The sequence below is a fragment of the Mytilus californianus genome, unplaced genomic scaffold (assembly GCF_021869535.1).
Source record: "Mytilus californianus isolate M0D057914Y unplaced genomic scaffold, xbMytCali1.0.p SCAF_4, whole genome shotgun sequence".
Lineage (NCBI taxonomy): Eukaryota > Metazoa > Mollusca > Bivalvia > Mytilida > Mytilidae > Mytilus > Mytilus californianus.
Genome location: NW_026262690.1, coordinates 69,991,985 through 70,016,268, shown reverse-complemented (window position 1 = coordinate 70,016,268; position 24,284 = coordinate 69,991,985). Strand labels below are relative to the sequence as shown.

The following is a 24,284-nucleotide window of genomic DNA, read 5'->3' as shown; positions in this document are numbered from 1 at the left end:
CGTGGACAGAGACATATATACACATATATACAAATACAAATATTTTATTGGCACAAACTCAATTACAATAATTGGCAACGGCCCATACAACTAGTATACAAGTGGTTATGATGCAGCAATTAAACAATACTACATAACATATTAATATGCACATTTCGAACAATGAAATTTGCAGTTATATATATATTAATATACATAGGTTAATGTAGAATAGGCTACTGACATACATACATTGTATGTTATAGCTTCATAATGTTCATATTACTCATTTGTCAGGACATTTTTCCTTAATTCAAATGATTGATTAATAAAAGATGATATTAATCTAAGTGTTTTTCTACACTTGCTATTAAGTAGTAGTTTGATATATTCATCCTCAGTTTTGGATTGTTTGTCATAATTTTTAAAATTGGACAATTTTGATATAAGTACATTTCTTTGTGATTCATATTTTGTACAGTGCAAGATAAAATGTTTTTCGTCTTCTATATTATTATTATGACATAATTTGCACAACCTTTCTTCTCTGATATATGTGTATATATGTCTCTGCCGTGGACAAGTAAAAAAACTGTTGCTTGACAATGTTAATTTTCATAATCATATAGAAAAATCCTCAAAATTTATTCATCAAAGTAGAAAAATATCAAATAATAAGACGAAAGCCACATGTAAGTATAACAACATCAATGATCAAGAAATAGATCGATTGTCAAACAACAAAAAATAAGTATGCGGACCCGGTTTTCATTAATATTCTGTGATTTTTTTTCCCATTGATCCGGGATCGTCGATCAGGTTATAGCAACAATACACTGGAAATGGTCATTATTAATTTCCAGCTATGAGTTCTCAAGAATGAAAACTAAAGACCGGTCGAGTTGGATAAGCATCTTTAGATAGGTCATCGCTCGGAAGTTGACCAACAGAAAAGAGGCGCCTCATAAAAATAAAACTAATGATCATAGAACTTGGTTTTGACAAGAAACAACAAACCAATAATTTATCAATTATTTAGTTTTCATCTCTTCATTACTTTGAAACTTCACACAGACTCACAGTGAAGAAAATGTTATTCATTATATAATATCCCAGGTTCATGTAAGCTAGCATCGAAAATTAATTTGCAAAATTGGCCTCTAGATTCTTTAGTTTAAAGTCGTTTTCTTTGGTGGGTTTCTATCTCATTGGTGTATCCTTATATTACTTATATTTTTATCATTCCTACATACAAACAAAGACCACAAATAACATTTTCATTGTGTTTTAGAAACATACACGTTTACAGTAAAATACATCTTCATTCCAAAATTCATTAAGAAATCAGGGCAAGTAACATTTCTTCTGGACAAGTAAAATTTACAATTTCACTTGCCCGGGGACAAGTGGTAACAACAAATATTTCCACACTCCTGAACAGTCTAAAATTTGTCATAAATCATTATTAAAATATAAGACAAAAATCTTATTGGTAAAAAATGTAAGGAGTCAATTGATTGAGGTCTGTTCATTAGATCTTGTATTGTGGATAATTTTTTGCTGTGTAGAGTTTCATTCTATCTATTTAAGTTGTCAAGATAATGGCAAAAATGTTAAAATTGTTCATAAAACCATCATTAAATGTCAGAAACTGCTATAAGGTGTCAATTGATGATTTCAGTAATATTGTGCATCCTGAATTGATGGATCTATTTTAATTATTTACAGTAAGTGTGTCTACTAGGTAGACTTTTAAGGAAAAGACAAAAATACTAATATAAGGAGGGTAAGTAAATAGTCTTCTTATAGTTTAGTTATAACATAGGGAGATTAAAGCATTCTGAAAATTTACCTCCTGTAATTTTTTTGCTATTTATAATGATGTTCAAAATATAAGACAATAACTTGTTTTTTACCCGTATGCTCAAATCTTTTGCAATGGTGAGCATACATAGTTGGCATGGACTTAATACACAACCTTTAAACTTGATACCCATAGGATCATTCGGGCAAAATTGCAAGAAATTTGTCCTTTTGTATCAGACAAGGATATTTTTATTCTAAATTTCTGACAAAGACAGATGCCAAGTGATGACAATATCTAACATGGGATATCAGACTAGGTGAGTAATTAGATGTTTACATCAGTTATGTGAATGTAAAAAAAAATCCAGTCTTAACTTAGCTCTATTTCTTTTTTATTTGGGTGACATGCATGTGACAAGTATCCAAAATGACAAAATGTAAACCTCCAACATTCTAGTCAATTTTATTTAAATTACTTAGCTTTCTTGTTTGAATTGTTTTACATTTGTCATTTTGGGGTTTATAGCTTACTATGCAGTATGAGTTTTGATCATTGTTGAAGGTCGTACAGTGACCTATAGTTGTTAACTTCTATGTCATTTGGTCTCTATTGGAGAGTTGTCTCATTGACAATCATACCACATCTTCTTATTTTTATAAGTAGTTAAATAAGTTTAGAAGTAACAAACAGCAATTGACATCTTTAGGTGGAGTGAGCTAAAAGGCTTTAAATAACACTCAATTACATGGATTTTTCATTACCAGTAATATGGTTTTACTGATTTAATAATACAAACTAAGTTCCACTTTTTCAATTGTTTTATTGACACCTTTCTGCAGTAATATAACATGGCAATCTATAATATATCTTTCCATGCCTTATTACTTACTAGTGTTTGCAATAACTTTTATGTAGAAGCTATATGTATTTAAATTTCAGCCATATATATGTGTATATATCATAACAGCAATTTCTTCTAATTTTACATTTGCCATATATTTTCTAAGCGATTCAGTAAGTCTTTTTCATGCTGGCAACACATTACATTTCACTGAGTTAAAAAAGAATTCTAAAAAATTACTTTCATGATTTTTAGTCTGAGAAAGTCATAAGAATCTCAAATTGTAATTTTTTGTTGGATAATCCGTTAATTTCCTTTCCATCAAGTCTTTGTGTAGTCGTATTGTTACTGATTACTCTCTCTTCTTTTTCATCTTTTGCCTTTCGTGGATTTCCATGCTTGACTGAACACAACAATATACTACAACTATGACAATTGACCATGACTTCAACCATCCTGAAACATATATACATTACAGATAATACAAAACAGTAAAATTGAAGTAGATAGAAAAGCTCCTTTTCAGACAAACATACTATCAACATAAAAGGTTGCAGATCTAATAATAAATGTAGTTACAATGGTATTTAACTCCACACAATTTCTCTGTCTTAATCTGAAGCCATATCCTTCAATCCCTTTTAACCTAAACAGGGCAAACATTTTAAATTTTAAGAATCTTTATTTCAAATGAACATTTATACCCTGAGGGGTTGATGGCATATAATAATCAACTAAAATACAAAACAAATAGAGTTATTCATTAATTAGTGCTTACTGTACACTGCATTAGCGCAAAATGCTATATTGCAACAAATAAAATGAAAAATTGCATATTACATATTTAGTGCAAATATTTGCAATTCTTTTTATTATTCATTTTCTGCCATAATTTTTCGTGGCAGGCTTTCAAATTAGGCTTACAAATACAAATTTAGTTCAGTTATGCTAAGTTCTATAATGCCACAATAACTTTGAAAATTCAGTCTGTAAACTTAATTCTTCTTATATCACCATTAAAGTGAAGGGGCATTTTTTTTGTTTAACTGGTAGGTAATGGTTTTTGGTGGATAAACAGGCTTCTTTTTTCAGATGTGAACATTCACTGGGAGGGGGGCCTGGATACTGGTTAACTGAATATTATAAAGCTTACCTTTAACAATAAATTTCTGGTAATACATGTATCCAATAACACTTCCTCCAAAAAAACAAAATGCAGTAAATGTTGACATTACAAACAATGGTACTACAGCTAAACCTTGAATTCTCCTGTATATACCAGGCATGGAATTTTTCTGAAATTAAAAGATTACCAGTACTATCACATGTTAATATTCTGGTGAAATTTACCCCAGTAATGTTGTTGATTTTCAAGCTAATTAAAATAAGAACACATTATTCACACTACCGGTATTTGAATGTTTAAGAAATAATTCTTTCATGTCATGCTTTATGCTCATTTTAACATGGGTAGGCATTATATTTGTCAATATCTTTATACCGAGCGTTAGCGAGGTGTAAAATATTGACTAATATACTGCCTACCGATGTTAAAATTAGCATAAAGCATGAAATGATAGAATTATTTCGATTCTGATAGGAATATTAAGAGCTTTTGTACTTCGAAGCGGACCTATAGTACACATTCAAAAGGCAGCCATTTTGATTTGATGAACCAAAAATGTTATAGAAAATCAACAGTTAAACGATAAAAAAATTAACATATAAACGTAAACTTACTTTTAGAATGATTTTATTTAATTTCTTAGCGAGCAACACCAACAAAACTGTCCATTTGGACCTCTGGCGTTGTTCAAAATACAACTGACGTTGCAATATCAATTGTGACATCAATCACGTGCAGCCCATGTTTTATTGTAATTAGAACATGGCTTTGTTTCCAAAGCGAAAGAAGGACGTCATATTAGAATTATAATTTAAAGAAAGATTGTTAATTTTTTTCAACTATTTCAGTCAAGTGGAAAGATCCACTGATACATTCCCCAACCTCTCCTCACCCTTAATAAATGCTGACGCAAGAAAGAATAGTAGAAAATTATTTTAAATTATCTGTGTATACTTACAAATTTACATACAGGTGTCTGTTTGTCTATCCAATATCCCAGTACTTCTAGTGAGATACCAATAAAGTTAAATAATGTCCATAGAAATATAAAGTATTCTATTCCATGCCAAATATACACAAATATAAAACAGCCTAAAGAACACAGTAACTTCTGTATAATGTTTCCTTGTGAACCTCCTAATGGTAAATAAATATATCTGAAAAATAAAACTGCATTATAAGTTACCTATTTCAACAGAAATGTTCACATTTGATATGGTGCATGTGAAGCTATTAGAATTAATTCTTTACAATTTCTTTTGAAATTCTCACAGTATCTATTTAAAATATGTGTTCACTGAAGAAATATCTCTTGTTTCACATCATGACCATAATCACAAACCAAAGAAAGGACCATCAAACAGTTATATGCAAAAAATATGAATTTAATTTTATTTTTAAAAGTAAGAGTCTGTTTGATAGAATTTCAAATGCTGTTTTGCATTGGCAGAAATTTATGGATTTCTCTAACTAATCTTGAATATATGATGTTAGCATACACACACTGGATGCTGAGGATTGTGGGTTTGATCTGGCTTTTATAACAAAGTCTTAACAATTTCTATTTGACCTAGCTTTCCCCCTTAGCACCCACTATTTTAGAGTAAGATCAAAGACTGGCTGACTAGCAGTCAGAAAGTTGACATGTCCTCCTACACATGGTTAACTTGTATCCAAGCGCTTAAGAAAGGAATCAGCATGTCGGTCAAGTACAAATGACATTAACATTAACACTTTTAATTGTACATACAGTGGCGGATCCAGAACTTTTCATAAGGGGGGCCTGCTGACTGACCTAAGGGGGGCCCCGCTCCAGTCATGCTTCAGTGATTCCCTATGTAATCAACCAAATTTTTCCCACGAAAGGGGGGGGGGGGGGAGGGGCTGGGCCCCCCAGGCCCCCTGGATCCGCCTATGACATATTATCTGTGCTGATCCTTAAGCAATTTGGGAAAGGTGCTGCTTTCAAAAGAACTGATTGTTTCAGAATTTGTCATGTCAGGGACTTTTATAGTTGACTATACAGTATGGGTCTTGCCCATGGTTGAAGGCCGTACAGTGACCTAAAATTGCTTACATCCACGTCATAGTTGTCTCATTGTCAATCATACCACATTTTGTTATTTGGATATTGATGATAAGGGAATTGGCAAAAGAAAAAAAGAACATCAATTCAATGTTTAGTTATATTTGCATTACTAACCTTTTTATAAAACTGTACATTCCTCTATCAAAGTACCTGAAATATTCATGAATTGGATTAATAAGGACACTCTATTTTGGAAAGAAATGTAAAACAGCAAAAGCAGAGTAATAAAAACATTCATATTCTTGGAATCTATTTGTAACAAATATTATATGTTATTCAGGTTTCAGACAGGTTATATAATGTGACATTCCCGGCTTATGGTTTAAATTCCCCGAGCCAAAGGAGAAATTCATATCTGTGATACTATCTGTTGATTTTATTTAAAACTTGTCAACTTTTGGACAAGTTGGATTTTGACATATTGTATACAAGGTCTTGCCATCTGCTTAAAGGCCTATTTTGACTGCTAGGTATCTCTTGGGTTTTGTGTTGTCAGATTGCTGTCTCACAGACATATACTCAACCTCTCCTGTTACATATGCATGTTTTCTGCTCTTTGGTCGGGTTGTTGTCTCTTTGACACATTCCCTATTTCCATTCTCAATTTCATAATATTTTGAAAAAAATAATAGAGGTGCATTTTTTTTTTCATTTCATGAAGACGACTCAGGTATCATAAAGAAATTTATATTATAAACTTACTTCCACATATCCGAGTACGTATATATATGACCTATACATTTTGGTCCTGCTGGTGGCTCAATGCCACATGTCCTAGCCACTACAGATGGTATACCAAACATAACTGTATATTTTATCATAAAGAATTGACCTTGACAGTAACCAATACCAGATAATGTCCATAGATCCATATCTTCAATAACAGACAGATTGTGCTGCAAAGCATTGAAGTAGAAGAAATGTAGGATAAACTCATTAAAGACTGCCCAGAATATCATTCTCAGAGCAAGGAATGCTATAGATATCATCTGATTTTCTTGCAGTGGTTTCTGTGCAGATTCATTCATCTGAAAATCAATGAAGTTTTTTGTAAGTGTTGCATTTTAAAAATCAAATTATGCTTATGTTTTAAAATAACATGGTTTCCAATTTCCAACTTCATGTCAGAGCAGACAGAAACAAAAATGATTATCAGATTTGAATAAAACTTTGACTTGTACAACAGTGCATGTAATGAAGAAATTTGACCAAGTTTCTTTTGAAATTCAAGTGTAAACTGTAGAAGATGTTACACTGAAACACTTCCTTTTAATATATGTTGAATAATAAAAATCACAGAAGTGCTTGAAAGGCAGTTTCTATCTAATCAATGTTTAGTGACTTTCAGTCTTCTACATATTATGTGTTTTCATAAACAAAATTAATATATATCTTAGTTAAGAAAAAAATAGAGAAGGTAGGTAGTTACAGTAATGTTATTTTGAAAAATATTTTACATGGATTATATAAGGAAATGTGTGGATTTGAACAGTTCTTAACCAAAAATGGATGAATTTACCTTTACAAAAAATTTCCATAAAATGTGTTAGGGTAGGTAGAGAGGCAGGAACAAAAACAACATGTATATATATATAAATATATCTTTATGTATCATTGCACCTGGAACCTAAGCAGATAACTGATTTTTTTTATGTACATGCAAGTCCTTAAATTATATTTTGTAATTTTACACAATGCTCCTCAAATTATGTTTGTATACCTGCTTAGAAAATCCCTCATAAGTAATAATTGGTCCACAGAAAAACAATGGAAAATAAAAGATGTAAACAAAGGCATCCACAAGAGAAAACTTCATTTCATCTGTCTGTGTGTCTTTTATCTCTTTTTTAATTTCCATATACAGTTTATCTGTGTCAATGTCTTGTTGGGGAGAACTGGTACAAGTCATACACTCTACATGTTCCAGACAAAAACTGGTATACCGTAGATGTGTTAGAGCTAATGTAAACATCAACATATAGTAGGACTTCCCATCAGAGTCTTCAGGATTCAATAACCTCTGAAAATGATACATTGTTAAGCATATTAAAGTATATTAGAGGTCAAAACTGGTTACATTTTCTTTCATAGTATTTCAAAATGGAATAGTATTGTACAACTGAAACATGTTGACCTAACTTAGTGTATACTGACACAAAATGTTGACACAGTTATATGATTGACAAAGAAATGTGTTCGACTCAAACATGTATGGTACATGAAAGTGTAAATTGCCGAGCAATTCTATTTTGGGCATGCATGTATCATAAAAAAAAAGTGATTTTTCAATCCCATCCATTCGTTGTCTACTTTATTACTTTAAATCTATGATAGTTAGAAAAAAAATTCTAAAAAAGTATGAAAAAATGTTATGTTGAAGTGTGACTATTGCCCAATTAGGCCCGTTACAGTTGATAATTTGTAACAGCTACAACAAATTTGTTTGAAAAATGCCAGTAAAAATATTCAAAGACAAAAATTTTGCAACTGGATAAAAAAAAATTGAAACTGACGGCAACCAAAATTAAAGAACCTTAGTGAGCACGCTCACATACCCCACGTCCCCACATTGTCATTGGAGAAATAAAATAAGTGTAAGAAAAAAATTGAATCATAATTTCCTGTCAATATGCAAATCTACATAGTATGTCCTTATTATCTACAAAGTTTCATGAAATTCTGTTGTGTGGTTTGAGAGGAGTTGCGATGACAAACTGTTGCAGTGGTACATTAAAGCAAATAAGTTCAAAGGGGCGTAACTCCTGGAAAAAAAATTGAATCTTAATTTCCTGTCGATATGCACATCTACGTAGTATGTCCTTATTATCTGAAAAGGTTTCATGAAATTCTGTTGTGTGGTTTGAGAGGAGTTGTGATGACAAACTGTTGCAGTAGCACATTAAAGCAAATAAGTTCAAAGGGGCGTAACTCCTGGAAAAAAAATTGAATCTTAATTTCCTGTCGATATGCACATCTACATAGTATGTCCTAATTATCTGAAAAGGTTTCATGAAATTTTGTTGTGTGGTTTGAGAGGAGTTGCGATGACAAACTGTTGCAGTAGTATATTGGGCAAATAAGTTCAAAGGGGCGTAACTCCTGGAAAAAAAATTGAATCTTAATTTCCTGTCGATATGCACATCTACGTAGTATGTCCTTATTATCTGAAAAGGTTTCATGAAATTCTGTTGTGTGGTTTGAGAGGAGTTGCGATGACAAACTGTTGCAGTAGTACATTAAAGTAAATAAGTTCAAAGGGGCGTAACTCCTGGAAAAAAAATTGAATCGTAATTTCCTGTCAATATGCACAACTACATAGTATGTCCTTATTATCTAAAAAGGTTTCGTGAAATTCTGTTGTGTGGTTTGAGAGGAGTTGCGATGACAAGAAAAAGGACTGACAAACTGACGGACGGACAGACGGACGGGTCAAAAACATTATACCCTCCGCAACTCGTTGCAGGGGGTATAATAAGGTCTGTCATACATCAAGACCATATTTATTACAACAAGAGTTCCAACACTATAATGTTTCAACTGCTTTACTGATCATGATTGAATTCAACATTGAAAGTCTTTAAGATGAAGGTTTTGCTACAGGTATCCCATAAACTTAACATAATCAATGATCCATAAATATGAGGTCTAGGTCAGTGGATTTCCCCAAGATGGACATGTACAGCTTCATGTATACCATACACCAAATATAGTTGACCTATTCCTAATAGTTTCTGAGAAAGGGAACAAACAACAAAAACTAAACATTGAAAAATGATCAATGAAATAAGGTCCAGGTCAGGCTAACTTAGTCTGACAGGTATTTTGTCCAGTTCCAACATTTTCCCCTTTGAATTTCTTTTGAACTTTTGAGTTGCCAACTTCTACGTCATTAGGTCTCTGGTGGAGAGTTGTTTCATTGGCAATCATACGACATCTTCTTATTCTTATATGTATATATACCTTACAATTATGCCATACACCAAATGTATATGATCTTTTGCTTATAGTATGTGTAAAACAGACCTAATCATGAAAATGAGGTCAAGGTTAGATGAATACTGCAGAACTTCCATGTATACCTTTCAATCACTCCAAACATGAAATACAGTTGACTATTGCTTAAAATATCTAAAGAATGAACCAAACCAAGAAACTTAATGTTGATTTTGATCATGTGTGTGTTGCACGTAAAACAGAATATTCCAACAACAGATCTGTTTGCAGTTTGCATTGATAAAATTGTTATTAAATGTTACTTGTTCTATGTTTTTTTACATATGTTATCATTTTCATTTGTTTTTCTAAATGATATTTCATAATTAGATCTGAATTATTTTTATTTTCAATTGTTAATTAATACATATATGTTATACATTTTATTTGGCTTTCAGTTTCTTGAAAATAGTCTTGATAATACAAACTTACCATCCATGATATAAATGGTTCAAAATTTAATGTTGAAATCAAAGCAATGGAAAGTATCCACACTAAAACTTTTGATTGGAATAAGCTGATCAGATACATCACAACAGAATGTAGACAAAGCAGCAATAATGACTTCCATCCTAGCAGGTATGTCAATACTATCAGAGAATATATCAAACACGTTTGTCTTCTGTGAATCTGTCCAAATTATAGAGAGAAAAAGTTTAAAATAATTGGTGTCTGGGTTAAATTTTCAAAATGTCAGAATGATGATGAGTTTAAGGAATTTTTAAAAGGTGAGGTTGATTCTTTTACCATCTGCATGAGGATTGAAAGTGATAGTAAATATTATTTTGATTATCATGAGAATTCAGGAATACAGGTCGTACACCAAACTTAGAGCCAAATAAAACACCTGTTGATTTTTTCTCATCATTATTTACAAATGAGATCCTACAATTCCTCATTGTAGGATATAATCACTTATGCCAATAAACAGGGTTGATCACTCTCAAACACAAACATATTTAACTCTGTCACATTCATTGTGTGTCTGCTGCAAGTCAGGAGCCTGTAGTCAAGTCATTGTTACTGGTTGCTGTCTGGTTTTTTTTGCTTAATGTTAATAGCTTAAATCAGGCATTTAGTTTTCTTTTGTAATTTTTGACATTTTGTTATTTTGTGCCTTTTACAGCTGACTTCACCATACAGTTACTTGAAGTACTAAATCATATTTTTCCCACATTCACATCCCGGTATATATATTTTAACTCACCACAGAAAGATGATGTGCTGCTACCGCGTCCAAAGATATGTAGGCAATATACCATGGAATAATAATCCAAAATAAGTTGTAGAAAAAATGCCATTCATAGTTAGACATATCCTAAAATAAACATCCATGTATTAAACTGCATACCTAAAGCATAATGAAATATATGTGTATATATATATATATATATATGAATAGTTGTGATGAATAACCGATGAATTTTTTTTTTCACATTTCTTTCAGAATTTTGGTCACATGTTAAAGGACAATTAAGTTATGCCATGTTTCTAATTTCATCATGGTAGTAGTAAAACATTGTACTTGATAATAGAATTTGCAAGCAATAAACTGTTATATAGGTATAGAACCACTAATTAGGGCCCGGTCGCAAAAAACATACAAGTAAGTAGTACATATTTCAAACCAAATAGTTCCTACCCACAGCTTTTTCACAAAAATAAAACGTTTGGGCAATTTTGGTATCAAATGAAAGCTCAAGGACTTGAGATCAATGTAGAACCCTTGTTGAAAGTTTTTCTTGAATAATAAAATAAATACCGGTATATGAAATGATGATAGGAGGGCATATTTTCCCTGTTGCTCAGATCAAAAGTACCTGTTTTTATACTACCCAACTTCTGGGAACCAGTGCACTTTAATATGCAATTAAAGGTATATTGAATTTTTCAGCACAAGTCAAGATAAGACATAGTTTTACTATGAAATGACTGCCACTTTATTTGAACTTAAAGACAAAATAGCTATACATACTTGAAATTGTATAAATTAACATAGAAAGCAATGGAGCTATGAATTTGTGGTTTTATTCCTATAGAAATGAAATATAAAAGCAAGAAAAATGACAAACAAACTACTTTTGTTTAGAGTTATTAAAAAACATAATGTTTGTTATTTTAGCCAATTAAACAATCCTTCAAAGTAGCCAGGTCAAATACTAATACAATGTATAGAAGAATCAAACTATCAGAACTTTAAAATGGACAATACCAATGCAATCCTATAATGTATGTAGCAGTGCTGAGGTAATTAAATTAAACTGATTCATTATATTTTTCTCCGAGTTCAGTTTGGCATATTTTGTTGCTAAATTCAATAATCACAAATTGACAAAATTAAAGAAGCCGAAATGAAATGAAGAACAGCAATAAAAGCACTGTTCCTTTGCTTTTTGTGTGCTTTTACTGTGTATGTACCGATTTTGTGTCATGGATGGATACCCCATATCCTTTGTAAAGTTTTCTATACATGTAACATAATCCCTTAATAAAAACATACAAGGTGATATGAAAATATGTATAATTAGATGTTATTTGTTTATTCGTCTGTCTAATTTGCTGAAGTTTCATCTTCAGGAATGTCAGACTTTAAAATATTATGCAATAACATTATGTATTATGGTTAGCATCTTTAGATTTCATTCTATAAAATAAATTATTACATTATCTTTATTAAAATAATAGGTTATAGCTAACAACAAACCTTTTGCCTCAGAATAAAAGACCACCCAGTTTCAAAATCATATACATTAAGGAGACCAGCATACATGCACTCTGCAATGAAAATCAGTAAGATTTCAGAATATGTCCCATATTGAGCCAGCAAATACGTCATTGAATATGCCATTTTTCGTCAATTAAAAGTATATGAGAAAACACTTCTGATACCTGATGCAAAATTTAGGTAATGCATGCAAAACGTAAATTTAAAGTAGATTATGATGATATAATTGTATTTTTTCAATATATTCAGTCATTTGTCAGTGGTGAATTACTGTGAATTCAGAAGTTTTTGCGATGTTTTTATAAATTCGAAAAAAATGCTGTAGTATTAGGTTTCCATTACTTAATTAATAAACTGTTATCACAGAGATATGTCTCACCTTTTTGTAATTTTGATTATGCAAATATTGAAATTAAAATAGCAATACTTTAACATGTAAGTTATGCAAATATTCAAAGTCGATGAACCATGACTGAAGGTACATGGCTAAACAATCTCCATGGAATGAGATGTGCCAATGCTAATACAACTGCATACCAAAGACCATTGACTTATATAAGTTGTTCCCTTTAAACAAACCTAAACACAAACATTAACTTGTAAACTATGTAAAAGTTTCAAAGTCAATGAACCATGATCAGGGGTGGGGCTATATAATCTCCATGGAAACGATACTTGCAAATGCCAATAAATTTGCACACCAAATATCATTGACTTAACATTGGCAGTTCATCTTAAACTAATCTAATCACAAACTTATACATGTAAAGTAAGCAAAAGTTTCAAAGTCAATAGACCATGACTGAGGGGGCGGGGCCAAATATTCTCCATGGAAATGAGATGTGCTAATGCTTATACAACTGAACACCAATTAACATTGGCCTACCACTAATGGTTCCCATTGAACTGACCTAATCACAAACTAATACATGTTAACTTAGCAAAATTTTCAAAGTCTATAAACCATGACTAAGGGGGCGGAGCCAAATAATCTCCATGGAAATGAGATATGCCAATGCTTATACAACTGCATACTAAATATCATTGACCTTCCACTAGTGGTTCCCCATAAATTGACCTAATCACAAACTAATACATGTAAACTATGAAAAATTTCAAAGTCAATAGACCTTGACTGAGGGGTTGGGCCAAATAATCTCCATGTAATGAGATGTGCCAATGCTCATACAACTGCATACCAAATATCACTGACCTACCACTAGTGGTTCACCATGAACTAGACCTAATCACAAATTAATACATTGTTGACGCCGCTGCCGGAAACAGCATACCTATGTCTCGCTTTTTGACTCTGTCAAGGCGAGACAAAAACTCATTCATATTTACTGTAGTATTTTTTCATCACAAAACTTTAGCAACAGCATTGATTAGATCTCACCAGTAATTGGTGATTCTCAATAACAAATGCAGGTGTTAATTTGTAAATTTACAGCATCATTGATACATCATTTCAGATAGACCAGAATATGTAAAAATAACAAAATCTGCTCCAGGTCATGATAACATGGAATTGTTCTGTACCAATATTCCAGGGATTGCCTTTCTTACTACTATTTTCTTCATATATGATTGCTGCTTACCAGGAAGATATTGAAATTTTAAGTTGAGGTTATCTTTTCACTTGACATGCTTGAAGTCTAAAAGTTTTATAGATAAAATCATGATATGGTTGAACATTATAGAATATGCACGTCTGTCTCTTCTTTTCTTGATAATGACTAAGTGTGTCACACGAGACAGCATTAATCACTAAGCACTCATGCCTTCTAACATTTTTTTATCCAGTTTTTAATGCTACCAAATTGTAACACGACCTTAAAATATAGGCAAAATTGCACAGCCAACATATAAGAAACTCCTATAAAGTATTTTTCATTTTGGCATGAATAACTTTCAGTCATATTAATAATCCTTTTCATCTTTAAAAACAAAAATTGAAAGCATCAGAAAATCAATGGATAAGATTTTTTTTTTTACAACTTCTTAAAATAACCAGTATTACAAATTGACTCATATTCTCATATTTGATTTATAACAATGTAAAACACTTATCCAAATTATAAAAAGTCTAAAATAAACAATTTACAGGGCATGAGCTCGATAATATGTAGCTTCGTTTCGTGTGTATTTAAGTCTTGACGCCATCTAATTAACTATCGAGTTGACCTCCTGAAACCTCTGATGGTCATATAAGCGGTATAAACATAAATATAGATATAAATAGAAAGCGAAACTCGTGCAATTGGATTTTTCTAGGTCTATTTAATTTCATATTAAAGATTAAAAATATATGTTAATCATCGTTTTTACCTGTATAAGAATGATTTTTGTGGATTGAATCAGTCAATCAAATGATTTACCTTTGTTTCACTTTCAATGTTGACATTCTTTTCCTTTAAATAACCGAACACCCACAATGCATGTGTTATCCATCTCTAGCTAAGGGGTTAAATTGAAGTTCACATGAATACGGATTCAATGAGGTCGAATTATTCACTTGCAAGTGAATAATTCATCATCAATGTTTCTTAGCTTAATTTGACAAAATTGAACCATACTGACTGCTAAAAGCAAATTATTATTTCATTATTTCACCTTCATTAATGATTGAACAAAAAAAATCATACTTTAGATTTTTTATAAATCTCATAGCTAGTGCCCCTTTAAAAAAAGGGCTTTTTAGACATAAGTGCCAACTTTATGGAGAGCATTTTCTCCTATGTAAACAAAGATTTTAGGCAAAATCGCCAAAAAATGGTAAAATCGTCATTATAGGGCAATAACTCTAATGAGGAGTTGACTGAAGATTTCGACTATGTTTGACTTATTTGTAGATCTTGTCTTGCTGATCATTATTGCTATTTAGAGTTTCTGTCTATCTATTATAATTAAGTTCAGAATGTATAATGGTTCACGAATATAACATTCGTTTCCTTTTCCTGTTCTGGGATTTCATGATATAATTTGGTTGAAATGCACTAGAAATTAACAATTAGGGGAAGTAAATCCGTAATTTGCTATCATTCTAACCAAAAGTTATCTAGAGATTTCATGAATTACCAGACACACAGAAACGAAAGACTTACCATTTCCAACTAAAGATGAGGGTAACTTCAAAATAGGATGGTGTGGTCGGCAGGTTTTTTTCAGCCATGTTTTGAAATTCTTCTAAATTGCCTGATTCTTACTAAGACTGGCACTTAATAGGCAAAACTTGCTTTTCATCCCTATGTTCTATTTTTAGCCATGTCAGCTATATTGGTTGGCAGGAAGGTTCTTCGGACACATTTTTTAAATTACCCATAGATACCCCAATGATGATTGTGGCCAAGTTTGGTTAAATTGGCCCAGTAGTTTCAGAGAAGATTTTAGTAAAATTAAACAGACGACGACAGACACCAAGTGATGAGCCAGGGGATCTAAAAAGAAGATTATAATATCAAATTTATCTATTCGTATCTAAATAGTTCAAAGATTAAAGAGTGAAATTTTTTTGTTCACAATTTCATAACCTGGCAGGAGTTAAATACACAACTTCTTGTCCTGATGGCGAAAAAAATCCATGCTAAGCTTGAAAGTAGGAAAGACCCCTTTGCTCTTTCACATAACAACTTGCATGTTTACATTCTCATGTGCTGAAACATGCCTATATCATGCTATGATTGTTAGCCTCCCTACTTCATTCAGAAGGACAAGAAAAATTTCAGTTTAAGTAGGAAAAAAATACATTCAGGTGATGTTAACTGCATCTTATATAAGCAATTTGATTTCATGGTTTTTAACATTGACCAGTATTGTAAAATTCAATTCAGAAATAAATTTCATAATATACAGGCAAGAAATTTTCAATGGCTAAACAAAATTTAATTTACCTTCTTGGCTGAAATAAAAGCAAAGAGAGAGAACAATTTAATTCTATTCAGTGCAAAATATAATTTTTGGAACACTGAAAAACAATTATAATCATGATACATTTTTGTATATTTTATGAAAAGAAAAAAATATGATATCAATAGAATAAGACTTAACTACACCCTGTATCTCTCATCTGGCCTGCAGGTGATATATATTTTTTGATCCTGGTCAGACCTGACTGATATACTTTTTTAAAAATAAAATGCTCCGCTGGGGCACAGCTTGATACGACCGCAGAGGTCGAACCCTGAACAGTTGGGGCAAGTATGGACACAACATTCAAGCTTGATACAGCACTGAATTTGGATTGTAATTAAATATTTGACACAGCATAGGTTTCTGACACAGAATGAAAGTGGTCTAAGAACTTTAAAATTTTTAATTTACCTATTCAAACCATATCATTATTATTTGCTTTTATATTTAAATCAGAAATAACCAATTTAAAATGGAAAATTTTAAAGAAAAAAAATGAAAAAAAAATCCCCCCCCCCGAAATTTTTTGAACCCCCTTATGATTAATCACCCCCAAACTCAATCCCAGCCTTCCCTTTGTGGTATGGTACTTTGCAGTACAATTTCAGAGAGATCCATACACTTGAACACAAGTTATTGTCTGGAAACTAGAAAAATGCTTGTTTTTTGGCCCCTTTTTGGCCCCAAATTCCTAAACTTTTAAGGCAATTACCCCCAAACTCAAACCCAGCTTTCCCTTTGTGACATGGAACCTTGCAGTATAATTTCATAAAGATCCATACACTTACACACAAGTTATTGTCCTGAAACAAGAAAAATGCTTGTTTTTTTGCCCTTTTATGGCCCCTTATTCCTAAAATTTTGAGGGAATTACCCACAAAATCAATCCCAGCCTTCCCTTTGTGGTATGGTACCTTGCAGTACAATTTCAGAGAGATCCATACACCTGAACACAAGTTATTGTCTGGAAACTAGAAAAATGCTTATTTTTTGCCCCTTTTTGGTCCCTTATTCCTAAACTTTTTGGGCAATTACCCCCAAACTCAATTCCAGCTTTCCCTTTGTGATATGGAACCTTGTAGTACAATTTCATAAAGATCCATACACTTACACACAAGTTATTGTCATGAAACTAGAAAAATGTTTGTTTTTTGCCCCTTTTTGGCCCCTTATTCCTAAAATTTGGAGGCAATTACCCCCAAAATCAATCCCAGCATTCCCTTTGTGATATGGAACCTTGTGATACAATGTCAGAGAGATCCATACACTTACACTCAAGTTATTGTCATGAAACTAGAAAAATGCTTGTTTTTTGCCCCTTTTTGGTCCCTAATTCCTAAAATTTGGAGGCAATTACCCCCAAAATCAATCCCAGCATTCCCTTTGTGATATGGAACCTTGTGGTATAATGTCAGAGAGATCCATACACTTACACACAAGTTAGGTCTGGAAGTTACAAAAATGCTTATTTTTGGCCCCCTAATTCCTTAACTGTTGGTACCATAACCCCCAAAATCAATCCCCACCTTCCTTTTGTGGTATTGAACCTTATGGTAAAATTTCATAGAGATCCATTCACTTAAACTAAAGTTAGAGTGCGAAAACTAATGTGTCTTCGGACGACGACGACGACGCCAACGTCATACTAATATACGACCACAAAATTTTTTTTTGCGGTCGTATAAAAAGACAATTTGACTCAGTTAGATAGGTTTTGCATTGGACTCATTCCTGCCAAGGATTAAAAGTTGCATTTCTAATATAAAATTTGAAAATCAGTCACCAATTTATTTCTGGTTAAAAGTCTTTATATATATATATATATACGTAGGACTCACATCTATTGCGGGTTCCAGATCTATGGCAGATTCCAAATCTATGGTAAATATTAAGTCATGCCATCCCGAATCTATGGCAGATTTTTTAGAATCCAATTCTATGGCAAATTTTCTTCTTTCCAAATCTATGGCATATTTTCTAGTTTCCAACACTATGGCAGATTTTCTGCAAATGGAGGACCAGTCAGTACATATCTGATCAATGACTTACCTTAAATAAGTGGCTTTCTGAAGAAATCTTAGTTTCTCCAACAGTAACAAAAATATATGTAATATGTTATTAGAAATTCAAATCTATGACAGACTTTTTTTTTTTAGTTTCCAAATCTCAAGAATGTTTATTTGTTACAATATTACAGGTAGTCGCTGTTATATAGCTGATATATGCTGTAGATCAAATTTAAAGAGTAGCATTTAGGGATAAAAAAAATTACAAGAAAACAGCATAGGATAAAAAAAAATTATGAAAGAAAATCAAAAAGCATACCAAAGTCACAGTCAAAACTCATAAAATCAAGTAAACACCTGGAACACAGACAAGGACAAGAAAATAATGAGCGGAAATAAACACAAAACACAAACACCGAAAACACCAAGAACCAAAGCAAGAACAATGGGAATTATCATTACCAAGAGGAAAATCAGGTGCTCCAGAAGAGTACTTAGCATTTCCTGCTCCGCATGCGGCACCCTTAGAGAGTGGCCTTTTCTTTTCCTTCAATATAACAAACCGTCATCATATGAGAATCTATGTATTCTGCCATCGTTAGCGGCAGCAATGACGTAATGTGACCTTATTTAATTGTAACGTTATAGTTAACTCTTCTTTCCCAAAAAATTACGCAATTTCTAAATCTGCCATAGATTTGGAGAAAACAAAAAGCTGCCATAGATTTATGATTTGTATGGAGTTTGTTACGTCATATTTGCCATAAATTTGAAATATGCCATAGATCTGGAACCCACCATAGATATGAGTTCTACATATATATATTTGTTAATTACAGTGCAACCTCAATACATATATAGTTATACTGTTTACAATACAAATATCAGCCAGTCTCTATAGGCTAAGTGTGAAACATTTTGTTTAAAAATTATCAAACATCAATTATTTATAAATTTATAAATCAGGTAAATGGATATTTTGCAGGACTTTGAGATTAGACCATTTTTGCTATACATGTACAATTAGGATTTCACAACAATGGATATTTTGCAGGACTTTGAGTCAGAGAAAAGGCCATTTTTTTTAGGATTTCACAACAAAATGTCAGAAATTTGGAATAAAATTACATTAGGACTATTAAAAGAGGTGACAATTTATTCGACTGAAAATTTCATACTTGATTTCCCTCGTTTCTGGAATGAAAATTCTAATTCTAGCAACTGTTTTTTTTTTCAGCCTTTCGAAACAAAATAAGAAATTTTCTAAAGCTAATCCTATATGGTATAGTGTATTGCTATAATAAAAGTGTCACAATGATCTAGCCAATGGGGCCAGGGGAGATAAAAGTCCACAAGAAAGCTATTTTAAGTTTAAGAGAAAAATAATTTAAGCTATGTGCAACCAATGGATTTATATCAAACACACCTATTGAATCTTGCCGACTAAAACACTCATACATCATGTACATGTACAGTGATACAAACAAAGTATAATAGTTCACAAGTCAACTATAGTTGTATCACACTTACTAGTTGATGCCCTATAAACACAGTACAGAATATATGCTACTACAGATACGTGTACTGTATTATAAAAGTAGGTCTCCCATGCAGGCAATACTTCTGATTTCTTTGGTTGGACATCCATATTCTTTTTCTTGGTTTCCATTTCCCAGCATTTCTAATAATATAAAACATACCCTTAGTCTAATACATTAATAATTTACATGCATAATAATGTGATCTATTAGAAAACATTTATGGTAAATTGTAATATGAGCCCTGTGGGGCACATGCCAAAGTATAGTACAGATAAATTATTACCAAACTTGTTAAAGTTAATCATAACCTTTTAGTAAATACGGCCATATTTACACCACAAATTTCACACTAGGTACAGACAAACCTGTTCATCTGGAAAAGTTTTAGAGCATGGCTGGACCTAGATATATAAAATTTAAATGCAATTTAGACTTCAGAATACTAAAAACTTAGATTTTGCTATTCATTTTTTTTTTCATTCCTGCAGAAGGTGCCAAAATAAGCTAAGTTGGGAAAGAGGTTTGAGAAGCTCCCCTCACATAATAAATGTTGTGAGTTATATTGATTTTTAAAAATGGACAATAGATGGACAAGAGACATCTGCAAACAATAAGTGATTTAAACTGTGTAATTGAGTGGAACTTATCAAATGAAACTCAAGCGTTTGTTTATTTTGCTATCTTCTACAGACTGGATTTAAATGCACATCAAAATCCAGGCAAGTTTTTCATTTTCTGGAACATAAACTGCATATAACATTTATATATCTAGGTCCAGTAATACCTTAAAACTTTCCTAGATGCATCTGTTTGTCTGTACTCAGAGTAGATTTTGTGGTGTAAACACGGCCATATTTTTCAATTCCTTTTGATGACCCTTATCAGATCTTAAATTAAAAGGATACTTTACTTTTTTGCTTTGACTCCTTCCTGTGGGATCTAAAATAATAAGAAACACGGACATACACTTGACAATGTTGATGCCAGCAAATACCTAGGCGTAACCATCAGCAACAACTTATCTTGGGATAGACACATAGACAACATTGTAGGCAAAGGAAATAAAACATTGGGATTAATCCGACAAACTTAAAAGACTGCACTAAACCAGTAAAAGCAGCAGCATATACAGCCAATGGTAAAACCTACAGTGGAATATGCCTGCACAGTTTGGGACCCATCTGACAAGCCAAAAAAACAATAAAATTGTTAGAACAAGTACAAAAAAGAGCAGCAAAATTTGTCCAAAACAACTACACAGACCAAACACCTGGCTGTGTAACAAACATGGTAAAACAACTTCAGTGGGAAAGCCAGCAACAAAGGAAAAAATAAAACCAACAGACTATGTATGCTGTACACCTTATCGCTATTTGGAAATCTGTTCCACTTGAACTTTTGACGTCATACAACAATCACTTTTTCATTGTGGCGTCAGATATTTTCTATTATGACGTCAAAATTTTACGGGAACTTATGTGATGTCCAGTAATGGAGGACAAATAGTGATAAGGTGTATTCATTATTTAAGATCCAGCATGGGCTAATAGATATAGACAGACAACAATATCTAATCCCCAACTACAGCCGCACCAGAGGTATAGGCAGCTTTTATCAAGAAAGAGCAAAAAAAAAATGACACCTATGAATAGTCATTCTTCCCAAAGACCATGAGGGATTGGAATCAACTTCCATCTTAAGTCACCTCGGCCAACACAAATTATAGAGGGATTGAGAGATGCTCTGAAAGCAGGCTCTGAAAGGAAATAGGCAGCACATCCTGTATATAGTTTTAATTGTAAAATGGAGAATTTTTTAAATGTAAATAACTCTGGGAAGACGGAGCGTCTTTTTACTACAGAACACCACAGAATACCACAGAACACCACAGAATACCACAGAACACTCAAAATATACCACAGAACTACACAAAATACAATAAAGCTACTGAAATATACCACAGAACATTAAACTTACTTTATAAAACGCAAATCTAATAATTCAGAATTATATTATTTCTTTAATTCGGGTTACACCAATGACATGACGATTGACTGGTTGAGATATAATTTTTTAGTTTTTTGGCATATTTTTTTTACATTTGGAGACCTTTGAGACACTAAACTAATGCATTGTAATAATGAAAATCTAAAATAAACATTTAAAAAAATAGTTTTGAGCAAAAAACATTTACCACACGGTTTTCACAGTCGCTGATCAATATTTGCTTTGAATATATTGAACTGATCGATAAAAAGTGTCAATATCTCTTTTGTTTTACAATATTTTTTCGTGAAATTAAGAAATCTGCGAGTTTATTAAATATGTTGTTTACCAATAAAAACTTTATATAAATAAAACATGTTTTTCTACAAAAAAAGTTGATCTGACGGATTTTACCAGGGAATATTACGCTACGAATAATATTGATCTGATCGACAGAAAGTGCTAATTTCGCTTTTTCTTTTTAAACATTTTTTCATTAAATTAAGAAATCTGCGAGAATAATGAATATTTTATATGAAAATATAACCTTTATAGTAAAAAAAATGTTTTTCTACAAAAAAAGTTGACCTGACTGATTTTACCGGCGCGAATCACGCTATGAATAATATTGGCTTGATTGGCAGAAAGAGTTAATATTTCTCATATGTAACTATTTTTTCTGTGAAATGAATAAACCTATAAGACAATAAATATAATTTTTCAACTAAAATGATGTTGAACATCGGCTCACATTTTAATCTTGAATTTTTATTATTATAAAAATTGTATTCTTGAAATTACTTGACAATGATTAGAGAACAGGAAGACTGCTATCAACATTCTATTTAATATAATATATATCATTAATAATGGAATATTTACAATATTCTTCATTGTTTGGATTCTAGTTGCCACCTGATTTTATAATGTAATTCAATTAAATATATTTGATGTCTCAGGTGTGAAAACTTAAATGACATGTTAATTGGCTTGATTGGTCAATACGACAAGTGTCAAAATTGGCTAATCTAATTAAATTTTGGTTATTTTAAAAATTGTGTCGGTGAACTTGCTAAGGTCAACATTAATTTGGGTCTCAAAAATATAGAATCTATATGTAAATGCTACATATACAAGTTTTTTCGATATAAAGTTTCAGTTCAACGATTTCTAAATGCATACAAAATTTGGTAAAAATCCGAAATATTGTCAAATGATTAGAGAAGATACACACACAACATAAGAATCCAAAAACAGTCATCGAACTTGAACTTTTTGATAATTAAAAAGACACACTTATAATATGTTATTAGTCAACTCAAATATAACTGTCCTACAACAAGTTCAGATTTCTTTTTGAAAGTATTTGTAGCCCTTAACACAGGATTGTTTTATATATAACTCTAAAGGAGAAAACTTTGATGTACAAACATTAGTCAAGTTTAAATAATTGTTTGAAACAACTCTAGATATCAGCTTAAAAACTCCTTTAATCACTTTTATAAAGTTTAATTATTTGTTGACAACAACTTTAATTAAATGTCACATTAACCATTTTTATTATTTATTGTAACAACTCTTAACATAAAAATAATAAAATAGTGAAAAAAAACTGATAAACAAAATAAATTTAACAAATAATTACGTATTTTCAAAAATGAATTAAAAATTTCAAAAAAGATTAAAATGTATTTAAAATATAAATGTCACAAATATAAATACTCTTTGTATATTATGGTTTTAATAGCTAGGGGTTTTCAGTATGATCCCAATTATTGGCCATTTAGTTGGGGGCATAGCGATAGTGAGTCGACCCTAAATAGAAAAATTAAATTTATTTGAATAATAAATGTCAAATTATTAAAAGAATGAACAATAACATGATAATAATGTCTGAAGAATTAATATTTCGAAGTTCTGTGGTAAATTTTGGGTGTTCTGTGGTATTCTGTGGTGTTCTGTGGTATTCTGTGGTGTTCTGTGGTATTCTGTGGTGTTCTGTGGTAAAAAGACGCTCCCCTGGGAGGACTAGCTGTGTTGCCTGGCACCACAGGGGTTTTGTAACAAACCCCTGTGCTGGCACTGTGCAAAGTTTTCGCGGGACCATACACATTCATGTATAATTCGGTTCCTTACTTGGAAGAAGAAGAAACTCGGAACTTAATATTCTACCTTGTGTATAAATAAGGGAGCTGTAAAATAGCAGGCTTCAGATTTCAGGGTTTACAACTAAATTATACCTAGCCGGGCTTTCTTTCCTTTTGCATCCAGAAGCAACA

At 31.8% G+C, this 24,284-nt stretch overlaps 1 protein-coding gene across 1 annotated transcript; it reads right to left on the bottom strand.

Moving 5' to 3' along the window:
• Positions 1–31: 31 nt before the first annotated feature.
• Positions 32–24,284, bottom strand: LOC127698658 (protein-cysteine N-palmitoyltransferase HHAT-like). The gene is made up of 11 exons (XM_052202242.1): positions 24,246–24,284; positions 20,009–20,159; positions 12,540–12,610; positions 11,043–11,153; positions 10,268–10,465; positions 7,563–7,862; positions 6,545–6,870; positions 5,957–5,992; positions 4,712–4,910; positions 3,781–3,922; positions 32–3,083 (listed from the first exon to the last, which is right to left on the bottom strand). Exons 2-11 carry the CDS (start codon positions 20,145–20,147, stop codon positions 2,980–2,982), a joined length of 1,626 nt encoding a protein of 541 aa, XP_052058202.1. The 5' UTR covers positions 20,148–20,159; positions 24,246–24,284; the 3' UTR covers positions 32–2,979.